We start from the raw sequence: 26,142 nt of genomic DNA, 5'->3' as shown, positions 1-26,142 counted from the left end.
TTTGAGTGATCTATTACACATTATCAAATTAATGCTAAAGCGTTTATTATTATTAATTTAGGTTAATGGAATTGTGTGTACCTAATTGTAGAACATCTAAATTCTCCTCGGAATAGACAAAAAATTAACTAATTTGATGGGAGTAACGCACGTAATTGAAATTTGGTATACCCAACATTTTTGTGAATTAAAGGTAAAAACACGTACCTAAAACTAATTTTAAACCCGGGGCAACTGTGCTTAATAGATGTAATTATGATGATCCCAAAAACTTTAGTTTGACTATTCTTTTCTTTGGTTGCAAATAATATTTGACAACCGACATATTCATAGATTAAGCCTTGTCATGTACGGATATATGCCATAGTAAACGTAAAGGACTTAACTAACTCTCGACATAAACTACTGTGTCTTGCAGAGTGTCAGCACTATAACTTGCTATTCACTCAACATAAGAGTTGATTATAAATTATAATCATTCTCCTTTGGTCTAGTCTAGTGGGCTGTGACTAATTAATTTTCTAGGCTATAAGTTATTGATTTATTTACAATTAACTAACAATGTATTAATTTATAACAATGTTTATCATTCACAATTTATAACATAACACGAGCGCATCGTTGTTGGAACTAACTGAAAACATAATTCGATTTGCTTATGTAGCAAACAACATTTTTTCTAGAATGTTCTCCGAGTACACCCGAATGCTTCCGTATGTTCTGGAACAAACACGTCATATTTCAAGAAAAGAATGCGTCACATCCGCCTTAGTTTCTTATCGCCGATGACTCATCTTTCATCGCGGCTCGATGTCTATATGGATTTCTACAATATTCGCCTCCCTCTTAAAAGTGTTACGTTTGGCAACACGGGCGACGGTTGTAGCGGAGTCACAGCCCCAGACCACCCTACTTCTATAACACATTCTTCTGAGACTGCCTAGTTAATTGTTTTGTACGAGGTTTTGTAGTTGGACATTTTACACAAAGAGGTGATGTGATTGGCCATTAAAAATAACACATTTTTGTGACGGTGGCTAACGAATTTATTGTGCTTTAAGGTGCTATAACCCTTTACGTCTTCTGCTAGTGGATTGCTGCTATCTTTATACATTGATCATTAGCGCTGAACCCCTTATGCCTTGGCTAGTAAGGCTGCTATTCTATCCTTACCCTTTCTGTAAATAGGTTGCGATTTTATTGGATGCAGCGGTCCTTGTTGCATATATCCCTTCGGGCTTCGCTTAACAAAGTTTTGAAGTTTTGAAATTAAACTGTACAAAATAAGATAGATTGCTCTTTGCCGTCGACTACCCAATCTTTACAAAAGTTTATTTTTTTGGCGGTATTGCTGATTGCACATTTTAAACTCGCCATGACCATATATTTTATGTTAACCTTTTAACTTTTAACATTACTTCAATTGAAATGGTCTCTTCCTTTTTTAAATAATACCCTAAATTCTCTAAGCAACACAGCACAAATTAATTAACGGTAGCTACATGAAATCAAATGCAGGAAATTAATGGAACAGAAAGTCGAAAAACGCTTATCTTGCCGTAGAAATTTCTGTGCAAGAAAAAGCAAAAGCGGTAAATACGGTGCGGTAAACTTAATGTAAAATTAAAAATTAAACGGTATCATAGCGAAATAAATTTGCGGAAAAGCTTAAAAATTATGGTACTTACGAAACGTAACTTACGAAGATGAAAAAGGCAAAAGATACCCTCTAAACAACAGCTTTACCTTTTATAAAATTCGGCTATGCCATTAAGAGGACGACAGCCAAAAGAGCGTATTCGAATCAGAACGTCCAAAAATTAAAACTTCTTTAATTAATTTCTCGGTTTCTGATCATCATAAAAATCGGGAACAGCTTAATTAATCTGTAAAAATTAGAGCGCATCCTGCAACACATTTATTTATTTAGCTTCTGTTAATTGCGCTTTATTGACCGGATTGAAATTTCTAAAGTCGGTAGTCCAGTAAGGCTCATTGTTAATTGGCAAAACTACAAATACAAAATTTTGATGAACTTAATTAAACATCCAAGTCCATTCTAAATACCGCAAATTCTAACGGACGTTGTTTATACAATAATATGTCATTCATCCACTTAGGGCTGTGTGATAATAGAAACTCATTATCGATTATTGATATTGTCGATTATGGTTGTATCGATATTATCGATAATTTTTTCGTATTATGAAAATGGCAACCTATGACAAAAGGGTAAAATCTTGTTAAAGTGAGTTCCGAATAGGAAGAATTTTTTCACTATCTTTATGTACGTCCCGATTAGGGGCTGCGAAAAATTATCGATATCTCGATAATGAAAGATCCGTAAGTGATAATATCGGTCTATGGATAATTATCGATTATTTTTCGCAGCCCTACTTCCTTTCGTATGAACTATCTCTCATTATTAATCGGCAGAGCAAGCTTTTTGGCGAGTCTGTCTGTCTGTCTGTCTGTGAACACGAACTGGGCAAACGCTTGGACCGATTCGGTTCAAACTTTGCACAGTTGACCCATATGCCACATGTAACAAGCCTATTGTAAATGGGTCAAATCCAAAGACCCCGTAGAGTCACACCGCTCTGTCGCTTTTCTAGATCCGCTTTACGCGGCTTATTTAGGAATTACTTATTTTTTGGTTCAATAGCAGTAAACTATAATTCTGTACCGCATACAAAATTTGTTAGTGTACGTACGGTTTAAGATTGTTAGTAAAAGAATTCATATTGTTAATTAGCAATGAATTTTTTTTTCGCGAATCTTTTATTGTCGTTGCTAAAAGTGCAGACTCGTTCATGATGGTGTCTTTAGCACAGGGTCTGCAAGTTAGGACTTTTAATACGTTAATAAAAATAGCATCATTAAAAAGCGATATTTTACCAAGGTAAAAATTCATTGCTATAATAATCACTTCCGCTTTTGATGTTTTTTTTCCTTAAACAGTTAATAGATCATATTATGTATTATAAATTAGTATAAAAAAGATAATGTGGGTAGCGAAATCAATGGTGGAATCGTAAGGCCGAACAAGCAAAAAAAAATTCAGAAATATTCGCGTACAAATATTGGTTCGTAGAGGAAAACACGAATGTATTTTTTTATATGAACCAAAAAGATTCGTTTTTGGGAGTTACGATCTCGAGTGTTTCTCTTTCCTCTTTAAATCTTTTACTAGGTACTCTAATTTTTTAAATACATACTACCTGTTGTACTCTGGAGACACTTAATGCAACCTTTCAAAAATGGCGATTGTGATTAATTAATGATCCTTATAATAAGTGTAGCCAAAGATCTAGTATGTGTCTCAAACAACAAATGCAAACTCTTGCACGATTGTTTTAATGTATTTAAACAATGCTTGCACCGAACTTCACTTGATTCCCTAGGAAATTCCCTTACATGTGCAACTTTGATTTTTGAATTTAATTTTGATTGTTTTCTTCACATCACCTATTATGCACATTTAGTCCAATCGGAGCAAACTCAATACAGTAAAAATCTTTATTCACAATGGCCCAACTAGGTGACAGTATGCCACTACGCCTTGGCAAATAATCAAGTTCCTTGAGTGAGTGGGTGGGGTCAATGGGGTGGGTTTAGTTTTCCACATGCAATGGAAATAATCATAAATCTACTTCGTACAATAAAAATTATCGGTGAAAATTGAGCATTGACTTTGTTTCGGGCAAATATCAGTCAAAACAGCTCGTTGTGGTCTTCACAACAGTGAGGATACCGAATTCTGCACCTGTGACAGTCCTAATTTGAAATACTATAACTACTTCCTGGTGTTTGGTGCCTATTACTGACATCGTCTTGTATGGTTTTAGTCGGCCTTTACGTCCAAAACTTATCCAAAAGTGAACATAAACCGCGCTAATATCTCCATGACCGTGAATTTATTTTTAACGGTTCTGTCAACCCAGTTTCTAATCAGATTCCATTATGCCAAAGCCATAAACATCCAATAACAGGTTTCGGCGTGTATCTGCTACCTACAGATTTGCACAATTTTAAACCAAAATTTAATTACGGTCTGTTGTATTTCGGAAAGGGGAATAATTTTGGTTAGAGACATTAATGAGGGGCAAGTCTTAGTTTACTTAATTAGCGTATAATGAGATTCTGTTGCGAGGTCTGCAAAGTTCATGTGACTCACGAGGAGACTCTTGTAACCTATTGAAGAAGGTAGTTTTCGCCGACAGTGCCCGAATGCTTCATGTACGTTATGAACTTATTACTATAACTACGTAATTCATTAACTATCCTTATCGCTCTAGTGGAGGATGGAAGATTCAGGTTTCAACACATTGCATGTCGTAAGCGTATTTACCTGTGGACTTCCTCTACCTTTTCAGCTTAGATAACATCATAATATGTCTGTCTTTTTCGCTTTCACGGGCCACTAATGACATTCGCTTGTATGTGTGCCACGAAAATTTCTCGGATTAAATAAAGGTGAACGTAGGTAAGAGAGAAGGCACAAAATACATGGCCAAGAGATTTTTCATTTAGTTTGTGGTAGTCTTGCAGCTGCACGTATAACTGTGTTCAAAAGTAACATGCCGTTTTTTTTACTTTTAATCAACTAAGTGCGCGATTGTGCAATACAATATGTTTTGTGGGGGTAGTTTTCGTTCCAAGACTATTGAGGAGAACGACGAGTACAGAATTGTTACAGTGAATAATACACAAATTAAACTTTTGAGGTCGAAAAGTTTTACGACCACGTTTACGAGGCCCGTAGGGGGTAGAAAGATTTTCGCAGCCCCTTTAAAAGTACAAAATGAATCGACAACGAAAAGAGTTTGTCTTAGTCCGGAAAGGGTGAGTTTTCTTTATTGATTTTCGTTTAAACTTGCCTAGCGTGGATTAAATGCCTATACGAAAAATGCACTCCATTATTCAGGATTGTGCAGTAGAAGGCGCCATACGTGAGAAAAATTGTGATCTTAATCTGAAATCTAGATGGCGTTAGCGTTGATTTAGTATACAGCTTCGGTTTTTTAATGACCTAATTTTCACCATTTTCAGTTATTTTAGATTAGTTTTGAGAACAGGGGGATGATTTAGAACAAAAAATGGAAGTTTGCAGCAAAGCTTGGACTATTACCAAAATCTTTACGTTTGGTTAATAAGCAGAAATATTTGAACCGATAATTAACTCAAGGGTGTAAGATTGCTACATTAAACTTCCGATGTGTAATCAAAAGACAAATTAGAGATAAAAATTCAATGGGCGCCATGCAAGGCCAGTCTTTCGCACCAACAATTTATTAATATTGCCAACTGATTGTTATTTAATCGGAATCGATGGCCATGAGCTCAATTATAATTAATCTTCCATTAATATACAATTGTAGCATTACACAAATCCCATTTTGATTTTGCGGCTTGATTAGTCCATTGTGGCCATTAAAATAATGTGTTGCTCTAAACAGTTAATCGAATGAAATTGCACAATTAGGACAAGTTGAAAAGGCGATAGAAATCTGTAGTAATAGCAGGTGGGTGGATGTAATAGCAATTCTTTCCTGTTTCGGAAATTGTGCTTATTAGATACGAAGGATATCGTTACAGGTCTATAGGAACCCGCCGCATCCACACAAGCAAAAGCGTTTTTAATATAATCGGAAGTATTGAGGGGGTTGGAAAATAAGGGTAACATTCACTGGTGGGCGTTTTTTCTTTCATCATAAATAATAAAAACCAGGAAAGCTAAAAGTGCAATCATTTTCTGTATTTAAACTAGGCGACCTTTAAGAAATCTCCCTCTTATTTAGCACTTTGCCGATTGCAGGGGTTTTTACAGTGCATCAAATGTTTTTTAGTGATAAAAAATGCGCATAAAAATGTAACCCCTATCTTACTTTGAAGTTACCGATTTTTAAGAAAACTCGTATCTTATTTAGCACTCGTAGATTGTGGGGGTGTAATTTTAAAAGAGCCCCCATAAAAATTCTTACAAATACAAACCCATGCTTGAAAAGTACGCGATCCCCCTCGTTTCCCCGTTTAATTGTACTTTTGTGCTCACGGTTTGTTCCTTTGTGGTATTGAAAATATTTAGAAAAATCAAATGAGGGCTTACCCTAACCGGGCTAAGTAAACGGTTGCCCCCCCCCCCCAATATTAACTTTTTCACTCGACGTACTTCGATTGTGCTTGATGTATGCTTACCTCGATGCTTACGGTTTGTGTCTGTTTGGTTTCAAAAAATCAAATGGGGCTAAGTGAACTTTTTTTTGCCGGTTGCGTAGTCTTCGATTATGCATAATTTGTGCTTCTATGCTCACCGTTTGTGCCATTTTGATTTCGGAGCTCATTGGAAAAATTAACGCTTAGCCACTCTCCCCCACCCCCAAAATTATTATACGTAAACGACGGTATTACATAATACTTTTGTTGTGCTTTTATGCTCATGGTTCATCAAAGATTGCTCTTTCCGAGGTTCTTTCTTTTTAGCGCATTGCAGGGGCGCTATTGCAGCTAATTTCTCTGTCAATATGTCTGTCCGTCCGTTCGAGAATTTAACTGCATTTTTCAATATATTGCGTTCGTTCTTTTATAGCCTTGGCACTTGAGCCAATAAAAATCTTGACGATGAATGTGCGCATGCGCAGGCTGCGCAATATGAACTTTCTTATTTATTCATATATTTTGTTGAAATTTTAACCACAGATACTTCTAGTACAGGCAAGCATATCGTATATAGTAAAAATCACATACGCGCATGCGGACACTACGCATTGCCAACTTTCTGATTTATGGACACAAATTACAGAAATAGCAGGGGTACTACAGGGGAGTGTCCTGGGACCAATGCTATACCTATTATTTACCTCCGACCTACCCACAATACGTATATTCGCCGATATCACGAAAACATGGACTTAAAACTGTTGAGACTGCGGTGTATTTCGTCTATTTTTAAAGATAGCCACTTGCGGTTTTCGCGATCCTGTGCCACTTTTTTGTGAAACTATTAATACCACAAAAAAATCAATCTATTTGTTTCTGAAAACGAAAAGTTTGACTTTTTAGGATGTTGTCGTATCTTACTATCCATGTAGAATAGAAAAACGGTAAACATTGCGCATTACAGATTTCTTTACGTAGCATCCAGTGGCGTAGTATAAATAAATTTTTGGACCACCGTTTCCGAGACTTGAACCAAAGTTGGTATTTCTTAAATGCGACATCCTGTATATCTTAACGTTAATTTTTTGCATTCTTTTTCCTGATTACATTGATGTATCACAACCTATATTTTGTTAAATTTTAGCCATGAACCAAAAATTAAAATCTAATTTTTTACGGTTTTTAAATAGTAGGGCATTTATTTTGTTTTGTTTTTTATTGTATGAATGGCAGCCCCTCGGGCAGCCCCTACCAATCAATAAAAATGGTTGATGGTAGAAACATGTCATTTCAAAATTTTGAAAAATATGATATAATAACAGGGTCCTGCAACAGTACGTCAGTCTGTCTTGTAGCTCATACCTGGTAAAAAATATCAAAAAACCTTTTGTGCAAATAATGTCAACCATAGGTGGTTGCGCATCTACAGAAATTATTTTTGAATCTACATGGTGTCATATTTTTACGGTGTCAATACACAGCGGATTTTTTAAATGGAACAACCTGTATATTTTTAGCTGATTCAATGTCATTTTTTAACCTCTGCATGGAAACCTATTCACTATTTGGTGTTTTGTCAATGTTGCCAAATTATTATTTTTGTCCGAATAATTCTCTATAGGCTACACCTGCTTTGATAAATCGTAACGACTTTGATTTTAAAGTTAAGAAATACATTTGATCAACAATATGAATTTGAATAAAAGGCAACACTTTGGTAATGAGAAAGTTAAATTTAATAATAATAATAATAATAATAATTACACAACACATCACAGCTGGTAAAAGACAACTTTTAGATTATGAGCTAGAACAGGGTAATTTAATAAATTCCATGGACGAGAATGAAACTTATAAGTATCTTGGTTTTCAGCAAAATACACATATTAAACATACGAGTATAAAACAAACACTTATCACACAATACCTACAAAGAGTACGCAGTATACTTAAAACAAAAATTACACGGTAGAAATACAATCAAAGCTATTAACACTTATGCCATACCAGTGCTTACATACTCTTTCGGGATTATACGTTGGACAAATACAGATTTAGAACAAATACAGAGAAACACACGTACACTATTAACAAAACACCATATACATCACCCTCACTCCTCCACTATACGACTTTACCTTCCTCGTTCGGAAGGAGGTAGAGGACTTACAGATATAAAACTATTACACCAAACACAAATACACAATTTACGACAATACTTTTATAACAAATCAGATACTTCAGTCTTACACAAAACAGTAACATATGCAGACAAATCTTACACACCACTTAACCTACACGAAACTAATGTACTCCCACCCACATCCAAACTTACATACATCACAAATAACATACAGACATGGAACCAAAAGCCTTTACATGGACGATTTCCACAAGAGGTTGGCCAGGATTGTGTTGACTCTATAGCAACGCACAGTTGGTTGTCTGAATGTGATGTCTTCCCGGAGACTGAGGGTTTCATGTTAGCAATACAAGACCAGGTCATTAACACACGCAACTATAAAAAACACATACATAAAGATAAAACAGTGACAAATGATTCTTGTCGACTTTGTTCACAAACATCAGAAACAATCCAACATATAATATCGGCATGCACATTGCACACGACTTGCACAAACTGAATACAAACATCGACATGATCAGGTAGCTAAAATCATACATCAAAAATTAGCACTTAAACACAATCTCATAACAGATACGACACCATACTACAAATACACGCCACAGATCATACTCGAAAACAACACACACAAATTATATTGGGACAGGACACTACTCACAGACAAAACTATCCACAATAATAGACCAGACATTACACTTATAGATAAAACACAAAAATCCATTTGTATTATAGACATTGCCATCCCCAACACTAACAACTTAACTAAAACACATGCAGAAAAACACCGCAAATACACCGATATAGCTATCGAGCTTAAGACGCAATGGAGAATGAAATCTACTGTTATAGTTCCCATTATTCTTAGTGCTACTGGAGTTATACCAAAGACAATACACCACAACAAACTATTAGGTTTAGACAAAAACACATACAAACATTTACAAAAAGCAGTCATTATCAACACATGCCATATTGTTCGTAAATTTCTAAACATAACACAAGATACTACATACAGAAATGATCCACAACGTATACATGTAAACAACAGTACTCGCTCACAACACGGTACACAACATACTGTAATATCTCCACCTCTAACCCAAACAAACACACAAATACAACTTACCGAACAAACAAGTACAACAAATGATACAACATATACTACAATCAGAGATTCACCTCTGAAGCAAACCACATTATCACCACCCATTAGTATTCAACCCAAACGCAAAAGCCTAAACAGCACTTTAGACTCACAACATGACACACAACATACTGTAATATTTCCAAACTTAACTCAACCAACCACACAAACACAACTTCCTGAACAAACAAACGCAATAAATACAAGTAACGCAACACGCACTACAAAGACGCCCTCACCCACACGGCCTAGCACAGCTAAAAAACACAATACTCTTTCTTCTCAGAAACACACCACGTTATCACAAACACAACCGACTCGTACTCAACCCAAACGCAACAACCTTAACAGCACTACAGGCTCACAAAATACTGTAATGTCTCCACCAATAACCCATGCAACAACAGAAATACAACTTCAAGAACAAAGAAACACCATAAATACAAGTAACGCAACATGCACTACAAAGACAGGTCCATCCAATAAAGTTACACGCCCTAGCACATTTAAAAAACACAAAACTCCTTCTTCACAGAAGCACACCACATTATCACAACCCACTCGTATTCAACCGAAACGCGAAAACCTTAACAGAACTACAGGCTCACAACATACTAAAATATCTCCAGCAAAAACCCAAGCAACCTCTCAAATACAACCTCAAGAACAAAGAAACACCATAAATACAACTAACGCAACATGCACTACAAAGACAGGTCCACCCAATAAAATTACACGCCCTAGCACAGTTAAAAAACACATAACTCCTTCTTCACAGAAACACACCACATTTTCACAACCCACTCGTATTCAACCGCAACGCAAAAACCTTAACAGAACTACAGGCTCACAACATACTAAAATATCTCCACCAAAAACCCAAGCAACTTCACAAATACAACCTCAAGAACAAAGAAACATCATAAATACAAGTAACGCAACATGCACTACAAAGACAGGTCCACCCAATAAAGTTACACGCCCTAGCACAATTAAAAAACACATAACTCCTTCTTCACCGAAGCACACCACGTTATCACAACCCACTCGTATTCAACCCAAACGCAAAAACCTATACAGCACTACTAGCTCACAAAATACTGTAATATCTCCATCAATAACCCAAGCAACCTCACAAATACAACCTCAAGAACAAAGAAACACCATAAACACAAGTAACGCAACATGTACTACAAAGACAGGTCCATCCAATAAAGTTACACGCCCTAGCACAGTTAAAAAACACAATACTCCTTCTTCTCAGAAACAACCCACTCGTATACAACCGAAACGCAAAAACCTTAACAGCACCACAGGCTCACAAAATACTGCAATATCTCCACCAAAAACCCAAGCAACCTCACAAATACGACCTCAGGAACAAAGAAACACCATAAATACAATTAAAAAACACAAAACTCCTTCTTCACAGAAGCACACCACGTTATCACAACCCACTCGTATTCAACCCAAACGCAAAGCCAAAGAAACACTTACACAATAAACTCCATTTAATAAAATTACAGGAATTATTATAATGATTTTGTTTTGTTTTGTTTTCCTCTTTCCTGATAGCGTTGGCTATTGTGCCCATCAATAGGTATGTTGGTAAGTACGAATTACATACTATCCCTAGATGTCCAATGTACGTGTGTGATTTTTTTTTTTTTTAAGGACCCTACATAACTTCATCAGACACAGACACTAATCGTTACTTGATTTTAATCCGTGCGATTAGTTAACCAGGCTAGACCTGAGTTCTCACAAGAAACACCGACCATAATAATAATATTATTTATTGACGGCCAAGCCAATTATTAACAATAACAATAGTATTTTAATTGGTATAACAAGACAAGACAATTTAGTGATGCAGGATACAAAAAAATAAAAAATAATGATTTATGATTTGCGGCAAGTGTACTCCCTATTTCGTAGTAAAATAAGATTATTTAAGACTAGTTCGTCTTTTCCGAAATTCGCCTTTTTAATTAGTCTTATTTTACTACGAAATAGGGAGCACACATGCGGCAGATAATTTATTTGTGACACTTACTTACCTTCTGGTATTCTTTTGTTTTTTATTATCACGGTCAACACTGATTAATTAATGTGTAACTATTTTTGTGAATTTGAAATGTTTCGGAAAATTTAGGAAGGTATAGAAATGATATTTTGAATGCGTGTAGAAAAATAAGTAATATTTCAGGATGTGTAGAAAATTTTTCGGAAATATATAGCACGTATTTTGAAAATGTATCAAAAATGTGTACAAATGTTGGAAATTCTTCCCAAATTATGCAAAATTTGTAAGAAATATTGACAAAGTAGAGGAAATGTCTGGCATATTTAAAGACTTTAGAAAATGCTTCAGAAAATGTTTCAGGAGTATTTCGGAAATATTACAATCCTTTAATAGATAGGGAAACTTATGCGAAATTATAGACATTATGGAAATGTAAAAAATTAAGATATATTTCAGAATGGATGGAAATGTGAGTGGAAATGTTTCCCGAATTCTTCAAAATTTGTAAGAAATTAAAGAAATGTTGGAAAGGTGCACGAAAATTTGAAAATGTTTCAGGTCATGTTACAGTAACAAATTTAGACCAAAATCTATCAACCCATTTGACATACGGGCGAGCGGACAGATATCGCATCCATACAGTTAGTCGAGTTTTCTTCCGAGACGAATGTTAACAATATACGGTCCACTGCAATGACAACAGAAAAAAGAGCCAGGAAAATGCGAGAAAATGGCACGTTACTGGCGAGGAAATATTGAAGTACGAGTACTTTCATTTTCTAATCAAGTAGTATCATTTTACCGAGGAGTTTTGCATTACATTTTTCCCGAAAATATCAATTTTTAATTTTTGAGTAAAACTTTTTATTAATATCTAAATTAATGTGTCAGTTTTGACAGGACTACGGTACAGAAACAGATTTAAGTTTGGGAAGACAGAATTTCTGCATATTGTGAAATTCGTCATTACCCGCAGATCGAAAATTTCGGAATTTCGATTGAATTTGAGAGCTTTTGCTCTTTATTTTCCCATAAACCTATTTTAAGGTCATAAACGTTTGGCTGTTTATCTTTTTTTCTTCAATATCTGACTGAATATGGAGTACGTTGAGCTTCCCTAGTGTTCTTCTCTAAATTGCTATCAAATTTAAGTCATTGGGCTTATTTAAAATTGTAATGGACCCTATAGGATGCCGTCTGGATAATGTGAGTGCCTAATAGTATCACTTGTAATTTGATATGATTTACGACTGTCGATACATTAGCTACCAATACCTGGTTTTCGTGCATCCACACATTTGGTGTCCCCCAATGGCCAAATGAATGGCTCACATTTGCGCGTCAAGCATTTTGGGGTATATATTTAATTTAGCCTTTCCTCATTAAAATAAATGAGGGTGGCAGATGTTCTTGTGGTTTCGTCTGGCACGTGAGGACTAGAATGAATTTGTTAAAAACGGATATTCCTTTTCGAATGTAATTTTACGACCCGGGTACCCATTAAGTTGTATAATTTCTTTATTCACAGCCTATAAAAGGGATCTCGAACCGTCAATATTATAGGGAATTCTTTGTCGTCGTAGAATTCGTAGATCCATAAAAGATGTCAACTGCTGTTCGAAAGGAGGGTTCGAATAAGATATGAATGAGAAATTTTCGAGAACCTCTCCAGAATATAAATTACATTTTTATACGTTTCAAATTCGAATTTGAATTTTTAACCAAAAATTATTTCGGGTTGTCGTTCGAATTAATGTTGGCATTGAAAGATCACGCCGTCTGACTTTTTCCTTTCCCTGACCCCGACCGATAGTCTCGCCCCCCGTATCACCCTCCCTCACCCTCAACAACGAAAATGTTAACGTAGTCAGGGCTGGCTGCATATTATAATTTTACTTTGCCCGTCAGTGTATTTTTATTTATTTGTAACTACCGGAAATGCTTCGCATTTTGTATCGTAAACATTTAACTTTGTTGACCTTGCGGTTAGAGTTACACTTTGGATTTTATTGTTTGTTTATTGCGTTAATACGCGATTATCTGTCCAACCTATTTTATAATTAGAAAATTGAGTGGACTTTGTCTTGTTGCCGGATTCACTTGGAATTTCACTCGTTAGCCTATAAAGTGCGTGAGAGTGAAAAAAAAGTGCGAAACTTGTACGAGTTGCTTCCTTTCCACACATCCTCCCACTGTTTCCTCTAAAAATCATCATGACGAACCCGGCCCTGGGTGACTAATTCACATCACACACTGCCTGTGACTTACTAAAGGATGCAATAGCAAGAAGCTTTTAGTGTTTTGTAGCTTGTGGCACGATAAATGTTGGATCGTGAATAAACGTTCGTGCGGAGCGACGCGTCGTTTTTCGGTGCTTGTGGCGTCAAATTTAAACCGGTAACATCTGTGAAGTGGCTTTTGCTTCTTTTGGTGTCATCCAATTTTTTAACACCTCCCATGTGTTCCGAAGACTGTGCGGTTGAATATTTTTTAATTTAAGAAAAGTGTACGATGCCTTGGACGAAAAATTCGGAGCAGGTTATAATTAATAGTGAAGTTGATGAGGATTACGATGACAACATTTCTAATTATTCAGATGAATCGGTATGTTTGCATCAATTATCATTACTCACTGAATTTCTTTGAACTTTTCCGTAACTCCGATGATAATGTATTCATCAAAAACAGAAACCAAGTATGAATTAATTGCTTGCCGGTTGATGACCTATTTTCTTTTATTTTATTGTATTATTTATCGGATTGGATAACCTATGCACCAGTCATTAACGAAATACAATTATAATTTGTAACTCTAATTGCCAAGTTACGTAAACCACCGTCAGTCTGGAAAACGTTGCACTCCAGCATGCTCGTCTTTAAACAGAAATAAATTAAGTTTGAAAAAACTGCACCCTGTTCCTTAAATTATTTAATTGCGAGCGAGGTTGATGCCTTTTAATAATTAAATGAGGGTCTTCATTGTAATGTAAGTTTCATTCCCTCCCGCATGCTACTTGTAGTCTGATACGAAATGTATCTTTTTCGAAAAATGTATTAGAAATTTTAATTCTCATATTTCTAAGGCTATACAGAGAAATTTAATCATTTGTAATATCGAAGAACGGCCGAGCGACTTTCTGTCTTAAAGCAAGCTTTCTTTTGGCATCCCTTGAGAAATTTTGCCATTTTTGTAACGACTCCTTTAAATAGCAAAATTTTCAGGTCAGTAACCTTTTCAGAACTATTACTGAAGGCATGAACAGAATCCACGTGAAGTTATCAGTCACCATCCTGCAACATATATTCTATGTTTCATGTGAAGTTAACAATATATCTATAATATGCAGAAATATGTGCATGAACAAATCTTATTTAGGGTTCCTTTACACTAATTGTATCATTGGGGAGCTTCATTGTCTTTAAACATTCCCTTTCTAATTTATCGTAATGCAGACGGCCAAAGCCTGTAGAAAAACGACATGCATCAACTTGAAAATTTTTTCATGATACATGAAGTGTATACATTTTATGGAAATTATTTATTTAAGGGTGTACATGTGTACTTTAAAGATCAATTACAACATTTGATATAAGTAATTGGTATGTAAACACTTTTAAATTGGAATCCTCATGCATATATGCGAGCATATACTTATGTATCTACATATCTATATCTTCAGTGTGTAGCTCTCGAGAGACAGACGGACGGAGATGTTCGGAAGAATGTGGATAGTTACTTTGATTAATTGGTAGTTGGAGGCGAGGTGAGCACGTGTTCGATAAATGAAGTGTTCAAAGTGATTAGGTCGGAAAATTTCGTATCCCGTCACGTGTAACATTCCGTATTCATTATATTGTCACTAAAAAAAATAAAAAAAGGAAACAAGAAAATGCTTTTAATTTAATATCAAAATTACTGTCGCCTTGCAAGTTTGAACTTTGAACTGTACTGGGCATTATAGAAATCTCAATTAAGGGCAGAGTCTAACTAACTGGAAATAAATAAATCCAAATTAGGGGTGTTTGGACGCTCATTATATCAAATATTGCAAACACTATTAAATCCGAGAGTAAATCTACACACATCGTCCTTTAAAATGACAAAAATAAAATTTATATACATAGGTTCTATTTTGTAGAAATACAAACTTGGCCGTTTTTATCGATTTATGTGCATATTTTTGCATATTAATTGTTGAATCTTTATTGCCAATTTTACAGGAAATATGCACAATCTGTTACTGACTGGTTTACAGGGGTGTTTAACTGCAACCGTTGCATATCTTGATGAAAATGGAAGTAGTACTTTTGGACATTTTTTCACCGAAATAGGTCAATGAATAACGACTTTGACATTCTATTTTTTATTTCGATTCGAGCTCGGCTTCGAGTAACACGAAGTAAATATCTTGAAAACTGTAGGAAGGTCACGGTCCAGACAGACAGACGGACCCCGTCAAAGTGTGATTCGGAATTTGAGAATTGCAACCAATTGCAGATTTCAAAATATTTACCTCGTTTACATTTACGCTTTGGCGTCTGAGCTTTAATAGATTTAAAGCTCGGTTTAAAGCCCTTCTAGAGGTTTCTAAAGCGTTTTACAACCTTTTAGTAACTTTATTAGCGTTTCAGGATCTTTATATGGGAAGATCTGTCTCAGGTTGGTCTTAAAAAGGCTTTTAGTGGTTAACGGATTTCAAGTCTTCCACAAACTTCGGTTTTTCAGAGCTCTCAAAGGTTTTCTTTTGAAGAGTTTTCACTCGGCTTTTCATGCCTTTTCTCTTGTTAGAGTATATTTAGATGCATTCGAGGATGCATTTAAGAGTCTGTGAAAGTCAAAGACCTTTAACACTCGCCAACAGTTTGTAAGAACTTTCTTCCAGAGTCCAGAATCTTATAAAGGCTTCTAGAGTCTTTAAAACTCAATAGTCTCCAATGAGGCTTACCTCGAAACTTATAGAATTTTGATTGGTTTTTGGAATTTTTAACAGTTCAAAGTGCTGACTTCAAAAATTCTTAAAACACTTTAAGACTGTTCGTGAATAGTGCTTAACCGATTTTATGAATTGTTTAAAGCACTTATCGACAAATTTAAGCGGAGCTTAGCTTACGGGTAGCTTAAAATCCATGGCAACCATTGTCGCAATAATCGTTGCCATGGATTTTGAGCTAAACTTAGGGTAAACCTCGCTTAAATTTGTCGGTGCAAACAGCTTAAAAACTTATGGACCCAAAACAGTTTTTAGGAGTCTCTCAGAGTCTCCTAAATGATTTTTTCTGGATTTTTAGTGTTTAAGGGCATTTAAAAGTTTAGCTTTTAAGAGGTTTCATGAATCATATAAAGGTCGCCAGTAACCCCAAAAAGTATTTTTATTCGATGTAAAATTGACTTTAATAGGTAAAGGTAGATAAAGTGATCACTTTAACGGCATGGGTAGATAAAGTGAAACAAATCATTATGAATTACAATTACATGCGAGATTACATGTCATTCTGATTCAAAATGGAACGAGGAGCACGAAATATAATGAAGTTCAGAACAGAATACAATATTGTTCGGGAGAACCCAAGTGTGCTATTTTGGACGTCTAAATTAAAAACCTACAGAATTTTCAGAAGTGTTTTTATATGTTTTATTAAGCTTTTGGTATACTCGCAAATTTAAAAATAAACTTCTGTTATTAGTAGCAATAGCCATGACTTTTGTTGTTTTATCAATTGCTACTAATAACAGAAATGTTGAAACTTAATAAAACATACTCGTCCTTCGCACTTACACAATATTTTTTGGGAAGAGATTGTAGGGCTAAACCGAGGGCTAAACGTTTTGAGGGAGGACGTATCACGGGGTGTCTGGGGGGTAAAGAATTTTCTTTTACTTTTATGAAAGACCCGGCGTTATAGCCTTGGACCCTTTTTGTAGAACGGACTGTATATTAAGGTTTAACCTGGAATTTAACGTAATGTCATGTAATCATAATTGATGTGGTGTAACATGCTAAAATGGGCGGCGGACAAACGATTTCATTTTCTTTGGTGCCATTTAAAATATTAAAGATGAGGAGAAGTTGTGGGTTTATCTTTGCTTTTTTGCGTAAAAGATTTTATTTGTTACTCAGTTGTAATCGTTGATTAACAAGACAAAACGCAAACGGGTAAACGTCATGTTTAAACGGTACTGACTTGTAAAACTGACAGCTGACCTGTAAAAATTTTACAAGTTAGTAATCTAGTAATTTCATTGGCCAGAATTAATGCGAAGTCTCTGTTACATGGATAACATGATATTTTAGACATTTCTTCGAGATCAATTTAAGAACTAATTATTTACGTTTACTATTGTTTACAAATGTAACAAATAAAATATTGTACATTATACGCCAAGTAATAGTTTTTATTTCATACTATCTAGTAATCGCCGCTTTCCCAGACTGATTTGAGTCTGGTAAATCGTATTTTACCAGACTGAAAATTTTTACCAGACTGGAAATTTTGCCTAGCAACCGCAACTGACATCCATCTAAACGTGATATTTGAATGATTGATTGATATTGATATTTGTCAAACTACTGTCAGATCAAACAGATCAAGTGATCGACTTTTGCTTTTATTTTAATGTGTACCTACAACATTCTAATCAAAATGGTATTTTAATAGAAATAGAGCAGTATGAAATAAAATGTTTTACATTATTTGTATGTTAAATCAGTTAACGTTACTCGTTTCGAAATTCCTGCCTCAGCTACGCTTCGGCAGTAAACATCTCACTCGTTAACGTAAATCTTGATTTGCCATACTCATATGTAAATAACTATTACTGGCTCTAGGAGATGACAGGCTCGCCTAACGGCTCGCCAGTCAACTTCTCCTATCGCCAGTAAAAACTCACTTACCTGGCTAATAATGTAAAATACTATTAAATATGAGGCTAAATATCTGGTACCTCGTTGAAATGACAAAGACATATCGAAATTTGCTTGAATTGGGAAGTTATCGGTGCAAAAGACTTTTCTCGCAAAATCTTGAATTTCTCACCAAAGTTCAATTTTCGATATCTAGGGTACCAGTCCATGTATATCCCTCTTATTCATATACCCTTCCATATTTATTTATTGCTACTAGTTTCACATTGCCCTGGTCAGATCAAGGGACGAGCGGTGTTTTGCCGAAGATGGTAGGATTAGAATGCTCTGGTTTTCCATAGTTACTCGAACACACAGTCTCGCGTTCAACCTTTGACAATATAGTAGGCTCTACTACTAGAATTCTGGAAATATTCACAACGATTTAAAGAAGTGTCAAAAAGCGCAGGAAAGTTCAAAACCTGAAAAGATTAGGGAATTAGGTTTCACAGATTTTAACTCGAGTTTTAGTATCTGAAGACTTTGTTCTTCGTCCTTTTCTTCTCGTTCTTCAATAGTCTTTCCTCATTCTTCGATTTTCATTCCGTATTTATCGTTCTTCATTGTCCTTTTTTTCTTCCTTTCTTTGCCTTTCCTCCTTTATCCTTCGCTACCGTCATTCGTTCTTTTAAGTCTTCCTTCTGATTCTTTCAGCCGTCGATCTGCGTTATTTGTTTTTTGCTTTTAGCTCTTCGGTTGTCGAGCTTCACTCTTCGTTTTCTGAGCTTCCACTCGCAATTTTGCCCTTAATAGCTGTTTTCAAGTCAATTTCGTTATTGGGAGGAACGCAGAAGTTCATTAATTCGAGAAATTATTTTCATTGCAGATGAGGGGAGCGCGTGATTAGATGTGGAAAATTTCATATTACGCGTAACATTCCATATAGATTATTACTTTTTAAAGACTCAAAAAAAGGAAACAAGAAAATGCTTTTAGTAAATGAACTGAGCTTCTGTATTGAATGGGGCCAAATTGAATATGTCCGTTTTCGTAGGAGGTGCAAATTTTAGTTGGGACAACAACAATAGGTAAAACGGACATTTTATGCTTTCTGCAATTGCAGAGGAAATTTTTTTACAGTAAAATTTAAAATTCTAATCTTTTCTATGGCGCCTATTTATCAACATCTTTAATGTTAATTGAACCACATACTGACATGCGAACAATTTCAATGCGTGAATCAACGGAAATAAGTATATGGATGGAGACACATTTTTGACGCCATCCACACATTGCGGTTACGCGAACGAAGTCCCACAAGGTTGAATTCCTGCGTTGATAATTTAAATAATTTTTATTTGTTTATTGGTCATTAACCTATTCTAATTTCGCCAGGAGTCGAATTTAATGTGTATTCGCCTACCGTGGCTCTTAATTTTTTTTAACCCACAGACTGAGATCTGGGCCAATAAGTGCCCACCTAAATGATGTCGATTGACCGCGAATGAATAAGGTAAATAGTTTCAAAAATCAAAGGGAAGTGTGATCTTCCGGAACATTTTTATAAGATAAACCGGAAACGCTGAAGGACGTCAGCGTTTGATTAAAAAGAGTCGTTAAAGTACATTTTATCAAAAACGGAAATTGCGATTATCTATCTACCAGTATTTGCAAACGAAAGTGTTCACTAGTCGACTTTATTACAGTTACTAGGGAGATTTTAACGATGTAGGATGTCAAACTAGGCACCCTTCCTCAGAGCTTGCCTCAAATGCTATTTGCAGACATATTTCTCGAAATTGCTTTTTTACGTCCTTTTATCTATTCTCCCTTGAAAAAACCGTGTTCACCACAACGCACTGAATCGAGTTTCCAGATTTATTAACAGAGGGGCTGTTTCTCTTTTTTCGAATTCGCGTTTAGTGGAAAAAGAAAGCAAATCGCACCTTTTTGCCGTGTTTGTGCGCCCTTTGAGTACATTGCGGGTAATATCTGCATAAATAAAAGAATATTTTACAAGTCATTAACATTTTTATTGCATTGACTTTAGTGTCTTCTTAACTTGGTTTATTGCCAATAAATTGTGTTCCCTTTTAATTCCGTTTTTATTAACACCGGTTCAAAAACCGCATTGAGAATACACCGCACCGAAAGCTCATTTGATGCAACAATTAAAAGTAGCACGAATTTAATTAATTATTAAAGTGGTATGTAAGTATGAATGATTTACGTAACTTGAGGGAAATACTACTCAGTTCTGTAACTTAATTAAATTAATCAATCTTCAACTTACGTCTCGTCTGTTTTAGAAATTTGTGATCTATAAAGAAACTGTCAACGAAAATTTCCTGCGAGTGAATGAGATTACTACAACTTTTGCAATAAAAGTGTTTTCAACTGAAATTTGATTATGCAAAGACACGCCAATAGTGTCTCTTCGAACATACTTTCCTTTCGAAGTTTTCGAAAAGTGTCATTTTGAATGTCATATAAAACTGGCTTAGTCCTATCCTATCTATTATTTATGTATCCCACTGCGTTTTTCTCCTCGTTTTTCTCTTAATCGAAACATGAGGCTTTCCATACGTTATAAAAGGTTTAGAACTTTTTATCAATAAATAATAAAATAGTTTAAAAAAATTACTGTCACACTAAAATTTGTATACCTACACGCTAGGAATCTTGAGGAAAACAAATTCCAAAGTAATAGGAATTTTTTGGTTTTCTTTAAAGCATAATAATAACTCTTCAACTGCGCAACTGCAATTGTTTCATTGCGCAACTGTTCCCTAATATGACCATGAAATTTGCTTTATAGAAACCTTATTTTAAACCTTTCTAAATATATACCGAGATATATACTTAGGAACTTTCGAATATATTTGAGGGATATTTTAAGGATATTCTTAGAATCATCCTTGGAAACCATCTTTAAAGACAATCTTGAAAAAATACTGTCGAAATATCAGACGAAGTTTGTTGCAACACATCTAGCTACCGGTATTTACGCAAACTCTAATAACCGGACGGAAAATTCGGTAGTTCAGTTAACACTTATTGTTATTTGGAATTCTTGTCTCCAGCGAGAGCTTTGCTTATCTATCTAGGTTTAAATTAACATTGGGACTCTAAAATCGGCTTGTAATTAATCTCTACGGGAACGGTTACAAACAGCAAATAGTTACTGTATCTTGATTTCCTTATCGGCGACTAAAACCATGCTAAATATTAAAGCTCTGAACTTACTTTCCATCGGAGTTCGTAAATTGGCTTTGTAGGCTAAAAATATGGAACGCCCTTTTGACATCTCCGTTAGTTATGAACCGAATTGCATGAAATTCAAAATGAGCATTCCTTTAGCCGTATAATCCACAATGCCAAGAGAAAGACGCTTCGTTCTGTCGTGGCTGGCGTTTATCTGGTCTGATTGATACTGGCGATTTATTTGAAAATTCATGACGAAGGAGTTTGTTTTATTGCCAATTTCATAAGAAATATGCAACATTTGTTGCTGGATGGTTATTGCAAACTTCATATGAGTAAAGTACAGGTCGGGGAACTCTGTGAAAAATAGAAACTAAGGAAAAACTCGAGGAAAAACCGGAAACACGAATTTTTTTCGGACTTTTTCTAACAGTAACCCCTAATAAGGCACACGGAAATACGCCTTCCGTTGTCTTGATTTTTGATTGTTCACTTTGTATGGTATCAAGCTCAATGTGAGTATTTTCCGTATGTTTTACGATAATAATTGCGCCTCATTGACCATTGTCTCTAAATACCGTCAAGAAATAATTTTGCGCCGATCAACTTCCAAGTCATTGATTTTTTAAAGGTTCAAAGCTCACTTTGACGTATGTATTTTATGCTTGGACAATGAATTCGCTAGTCAGTTCCAACTAATATAAAACGCCACAGATTGATCTTGGTTACTGTGAAAAATGGGCCCACAAACATAATTTCACTTTTAGGGAAGCTTAAACGTGTCTTATCTCCTTGAATCTCCCATTAATTTCCAGAACAAATTTAATTTCATTCGTATCTTGATATACGAATGACGTTTTTACGCTCATTTCTCCAGAGATAAAGCGATATTTTTTAAACTGTCTCTAACAGGGTATGATGATGCATAGCTTCACCCTGCGCCCCCCTATGTTACATATTACACAGTGACTCATACCGTCGAGACGCTGCACCCCATCCATTTACCACTTCACCCTCTGCGGAGGGGACTTCGTTAACGTAGCTGCACGGAAGTATTTAATCAACTGTCGATAATTGTTTACTTTCAACCCGCGGATAAAAATTGAACGGAACAAAGTGAATGAAATTTTTCGTTGTTGATCCGAACAGCTGAAAAATGTTAATTGTCAATTGTGTCAATTAGCTTGTAAAGCGATCTTAGACCGACACGATTTATTTATATACGCAAACAAATGGAAAAGATAAAGGATTATTTTCATTTCAATGTTAGAAAGACTTGGGTCGATGCCTTCTTCTACACGTTGGCGACTTCTAGTCGAGGTTTGTCACAGAAATAGAATTCATTTTTAATCCTTTCGCATACGCTTTTTACTGTTTTAATTACCCAGGCCGGGACATTTTTTATCGCGGGTTTTTTGCATAACTCCAAAGACAAACAATCTAATCCGGTTCTGACAAGAGTGAGCCGCCATAATTGATCGCAAATATCCAGCTGTTTGTCATACTCTCAAGATTCGATCCAGTACGGGGAAAATTCAGGGATTACGTCGAAAAGTGCTCATTTATAGTGCTTCGTGATGAAATTGAACGAAATTTGTTTTCCACGAATATAATTAGGTAATGGCAATTAATTTTCCTTTATACTTTATATGTAAATTTTTTGAATTCCGTGAGGGCCTGTTTGTATTACACGAACTGCCTAATTCCAACGAATTTTACTCATTTTAATTACCTCGAATTGTCAAAATTCCTACGTATTTCGTTTTAGTTGTTCGCGATATTTAACCTCAGCACTGTCGACAACTAAGGGCGGTGTCACTCCCTTAGGGACGATAGTTTAGTGATCGCAAAGATCTCGATTAAACTAAATGAGTGCTCAAATAAACCGATCAGCTGGGTCTTATAGACAAAATTCATATAAGTAGATTCCTTGTGAAAAGATTCTATTTAATTTGTGAATAAATGAAAATTTTGCTCACTTAACTTCGAATTTAATCAAAAAGAGATAATATAAAATTTAGTACTTTCTCATGAAGTCGAGTATGAAGTCAAAGTGTCCTGCCGTTTTTCGCCGTTTTTGCTCTTCTACTCAATTTAATCAAGGAAACACATCGTGTAATCTAGCCAATCGCGAAGCTCGAAAAGCGACAGAAAATGTAACATGAGTTTTTTACAGAAGAATTTCTTTCGAATTTTTTTAATGACGAGTTTCTACCGTCTGCTATTTTTATTGATTGGTCCTCGGATTGGTCTTAGTTACTATGGATATAATAAACAAAACAAAATATTCCTGAATCCATGGCCTACTATTTAAAAACCGTAAAAAATAAGGTTTTTACTATGGCAAAAAATTACAAAAAAATATAGGTCGTGATACATCAATGTAATCAGGAAAAATAAAATGACATTAACATATTACGGGATGTTGCATTTAAAAAACATCAACGCCACTGAATTCTACGTAAAAAAATGGGTAGTAGAATATGACAACATCCCAAACGTCAAACTTTTCATTTGCACCCTGTATCTCAGAAACAAACCTAGCTAGATTGATTCTGTTTGTGGTATTGGTTCACAAAAAAGTGGCACAGGATCGCGTAAAGCAGAAGTCTCCATCTTTAAAAACAGCTGAGATACACTGCAGTTTCAACCAAAATAGGGCACAAGGTACATACATTTTTTTTAGAAAAATGGCAAGAAAGAATTATTTGAGTCTACTAAACGAAAGAGATACGTGAGATGCCCAGAAAAATTTTGTGATGCGGCACGGTACCTAAGAAAATTTAATTTGAAGTCGATTTAATAAAGGGGTAAAATTATGATTCTGTGCCTCAAAAGTGTTTCTCTCGGTACTTTGAACTCGATGACATTCGCAGTATCAGATAAACTGAAATTTTATTCATGTGGCTTTTTTAATTTTGCCACTCACCTTGGGAGCGATGTTCAAGGCGAACTCTTCCAATAAAAATCACAACTTCAGTTACAATAAATAAATTTCGCAGATCAGTGCCATACAACACTTATTTATAAAGGGAAGTGCCATCAATCATCATCTTAAAGGATCGGATCTAACGTTTCAGTAGCTTGCACCCTTTACAACAGTTGCCATGTCCATCAGAAATAATTGCGTACTTTTGCAAATAATCGAATTTCCATTTTAAATGAGTTGGAAAATTGACACAACGGTTTGATTATGCAAAAGTTAAAATTTACCAATTATTATTGCATTCGTGCTACTGTAAATCGATGGCCGGCTTGCAGGCTGTCGCTTTATGATAAATTAATGATCAATCAATGCCGTGCTTAAAATAGACACATTGTTGCTGTTGTGCAAAAAATAAACGTACGCCACTGGCCATAACGGAACAGCCATTGTACTTACCTTATATAGTAAGAAAAGAACAATGGTGTTTCAAGGGGAGCTGTAATAAACTTCCACCATAAATTTATATTATACAAGTTAGTTAAATGTCATGTGCAACGTGCACTCATAATTCACCCCCCGTTCCCATTAGTATTTTCTTTATTTTACGTAATATAATCTAATTGGATGTGCAAACTTTTTGGCTAAAGTTTCCCGTTTACTTGACAGGCACTTTCAAGTTTCATTTTACGAGCAACGCTTGTTCACTTTTATTGGGTCAGCATGAGTGAGTAGTTGAGCGACAATTCTGGGTTAGGTCAACAAAGTTTTCAATTAGTAGTTATTGTATTTGAACCTCCATCTTGTTCACGTCGAGGAAGTAGGTGAACGTACTCGAAATGAATGTCAAAGAAAGAATGAATTTTGTTACGAAATGAAGGGGTAGCTGTTTGCATACGCACGAAGATGCGACTGCACAAATGCGGCCAATATTTCGAAAGCTCACCCCAAGTTTGCCGTCTTCCTAATGGAGTTTTCTTGTTTCGTATTGCGGCGATTAATTAATCAGTTTGAGGTTTGACCTGTTTGCCGATGTTTCTGGACAAAATTGTGTCGCTTTGGTTTTTTAATATCCTACCGTACTTCGGTTGTAAGAATGAGGAATATCATCAATCAGATATTTGCCTTAGGTATATTACCGTTTTGTGGAATACTCTTCTAAGAGATATTAAAAATGCTTGAATACGTCAAAAAGCACCTTCAAGATTTTAAATTACCCCGGAGCTAATATGATTCTACACCTAATAGCTCATTGAGTTCTGCTGATTTGGGGTGTAATCAAAGAATGTGGTTGATATCAAAATAAACTTTAAAATAATTAATAAACTACCTCGTTATCTCATTAAAACTTTCCAATGCCACAGTCCCCACCCCTCAGAGATAAAGTTTAATAACTTTAAAGTGAGGGTCGGTTTAGTCTACACGTTTAAGTTTTCTCGAGAGTTTTCTCCTTCCCGAGTCAAAAGCCTTTTTTTCTTTCCTGAAATCATTCATGTTTTGAGTTGGCAACCATTTTTCGTGATTCTGTCGTAATACTAGTTTAGTGTGTCAATTGCAAGGCTATATTGCATCACCAAGTGCAAAGCTCTAATAAAGTGGTACGAGACGTAGAGGGTGTACCAAATTAGAATGCCAAAGAAATTGGGTGACAGCGAGCCATTTTTTTTTTCAATTAAACTAGAGTCGAAAATTTTGGTC

At 35.4% G+C, this 26,142-nt stretch overlaps 1 protein-coding gene across 2 annotated transcripts in view; it reads left to right on the top strand.

Moving 5' to 3' along the window:
• The first annotated feature begins 4,543 nt into the window (after positions 1-4,543).
• The window catches only part of LOC116170836 (ras-associated and pleckstrin homology domains-containing protein 1-like), a 96,027-nt gene continuing 74,428 nt past the window's right edge, over positions 4,544-26,142 (top strand). For both annotated transcript variants that reach the window (XM_031487363.1, XM_031487362.1), the window contains exon 1: positions 4,544-4,845. In XM_031487363.1, the coding sequence (XP_031343223.1) occupies positions 4,633-4,845 (213 nt within the window). In that variant the 5' untranslated portion in view covers positions 4,544-4,632. The remainder of the gene's footprint in view (positions 4,846-26,142) is intronic.

This window comes from Photinus pyralis, unplaced genomic scaffold (assembly GCF_008802855.1).
Source record: "Photinus pyralis isolate 1611_PpyrPB1 unplaced genomic scaffold, Ppyr1.3 Ppyr1.4_LG5, whole genome shotgun sequence".
In the NCBI taxonomy this organism is placed as follows: Eukaryota; Metazoa; Arthropoda; class Insecta; order Coleoptera; family Lampyridae; genus Photinus; species Photinus pyralis.
The sequence above is the reverse complement of the archived record's forward strand: the minus strand, read 5'-3'. Positions and strand labels throughout refer to the sequence as shown.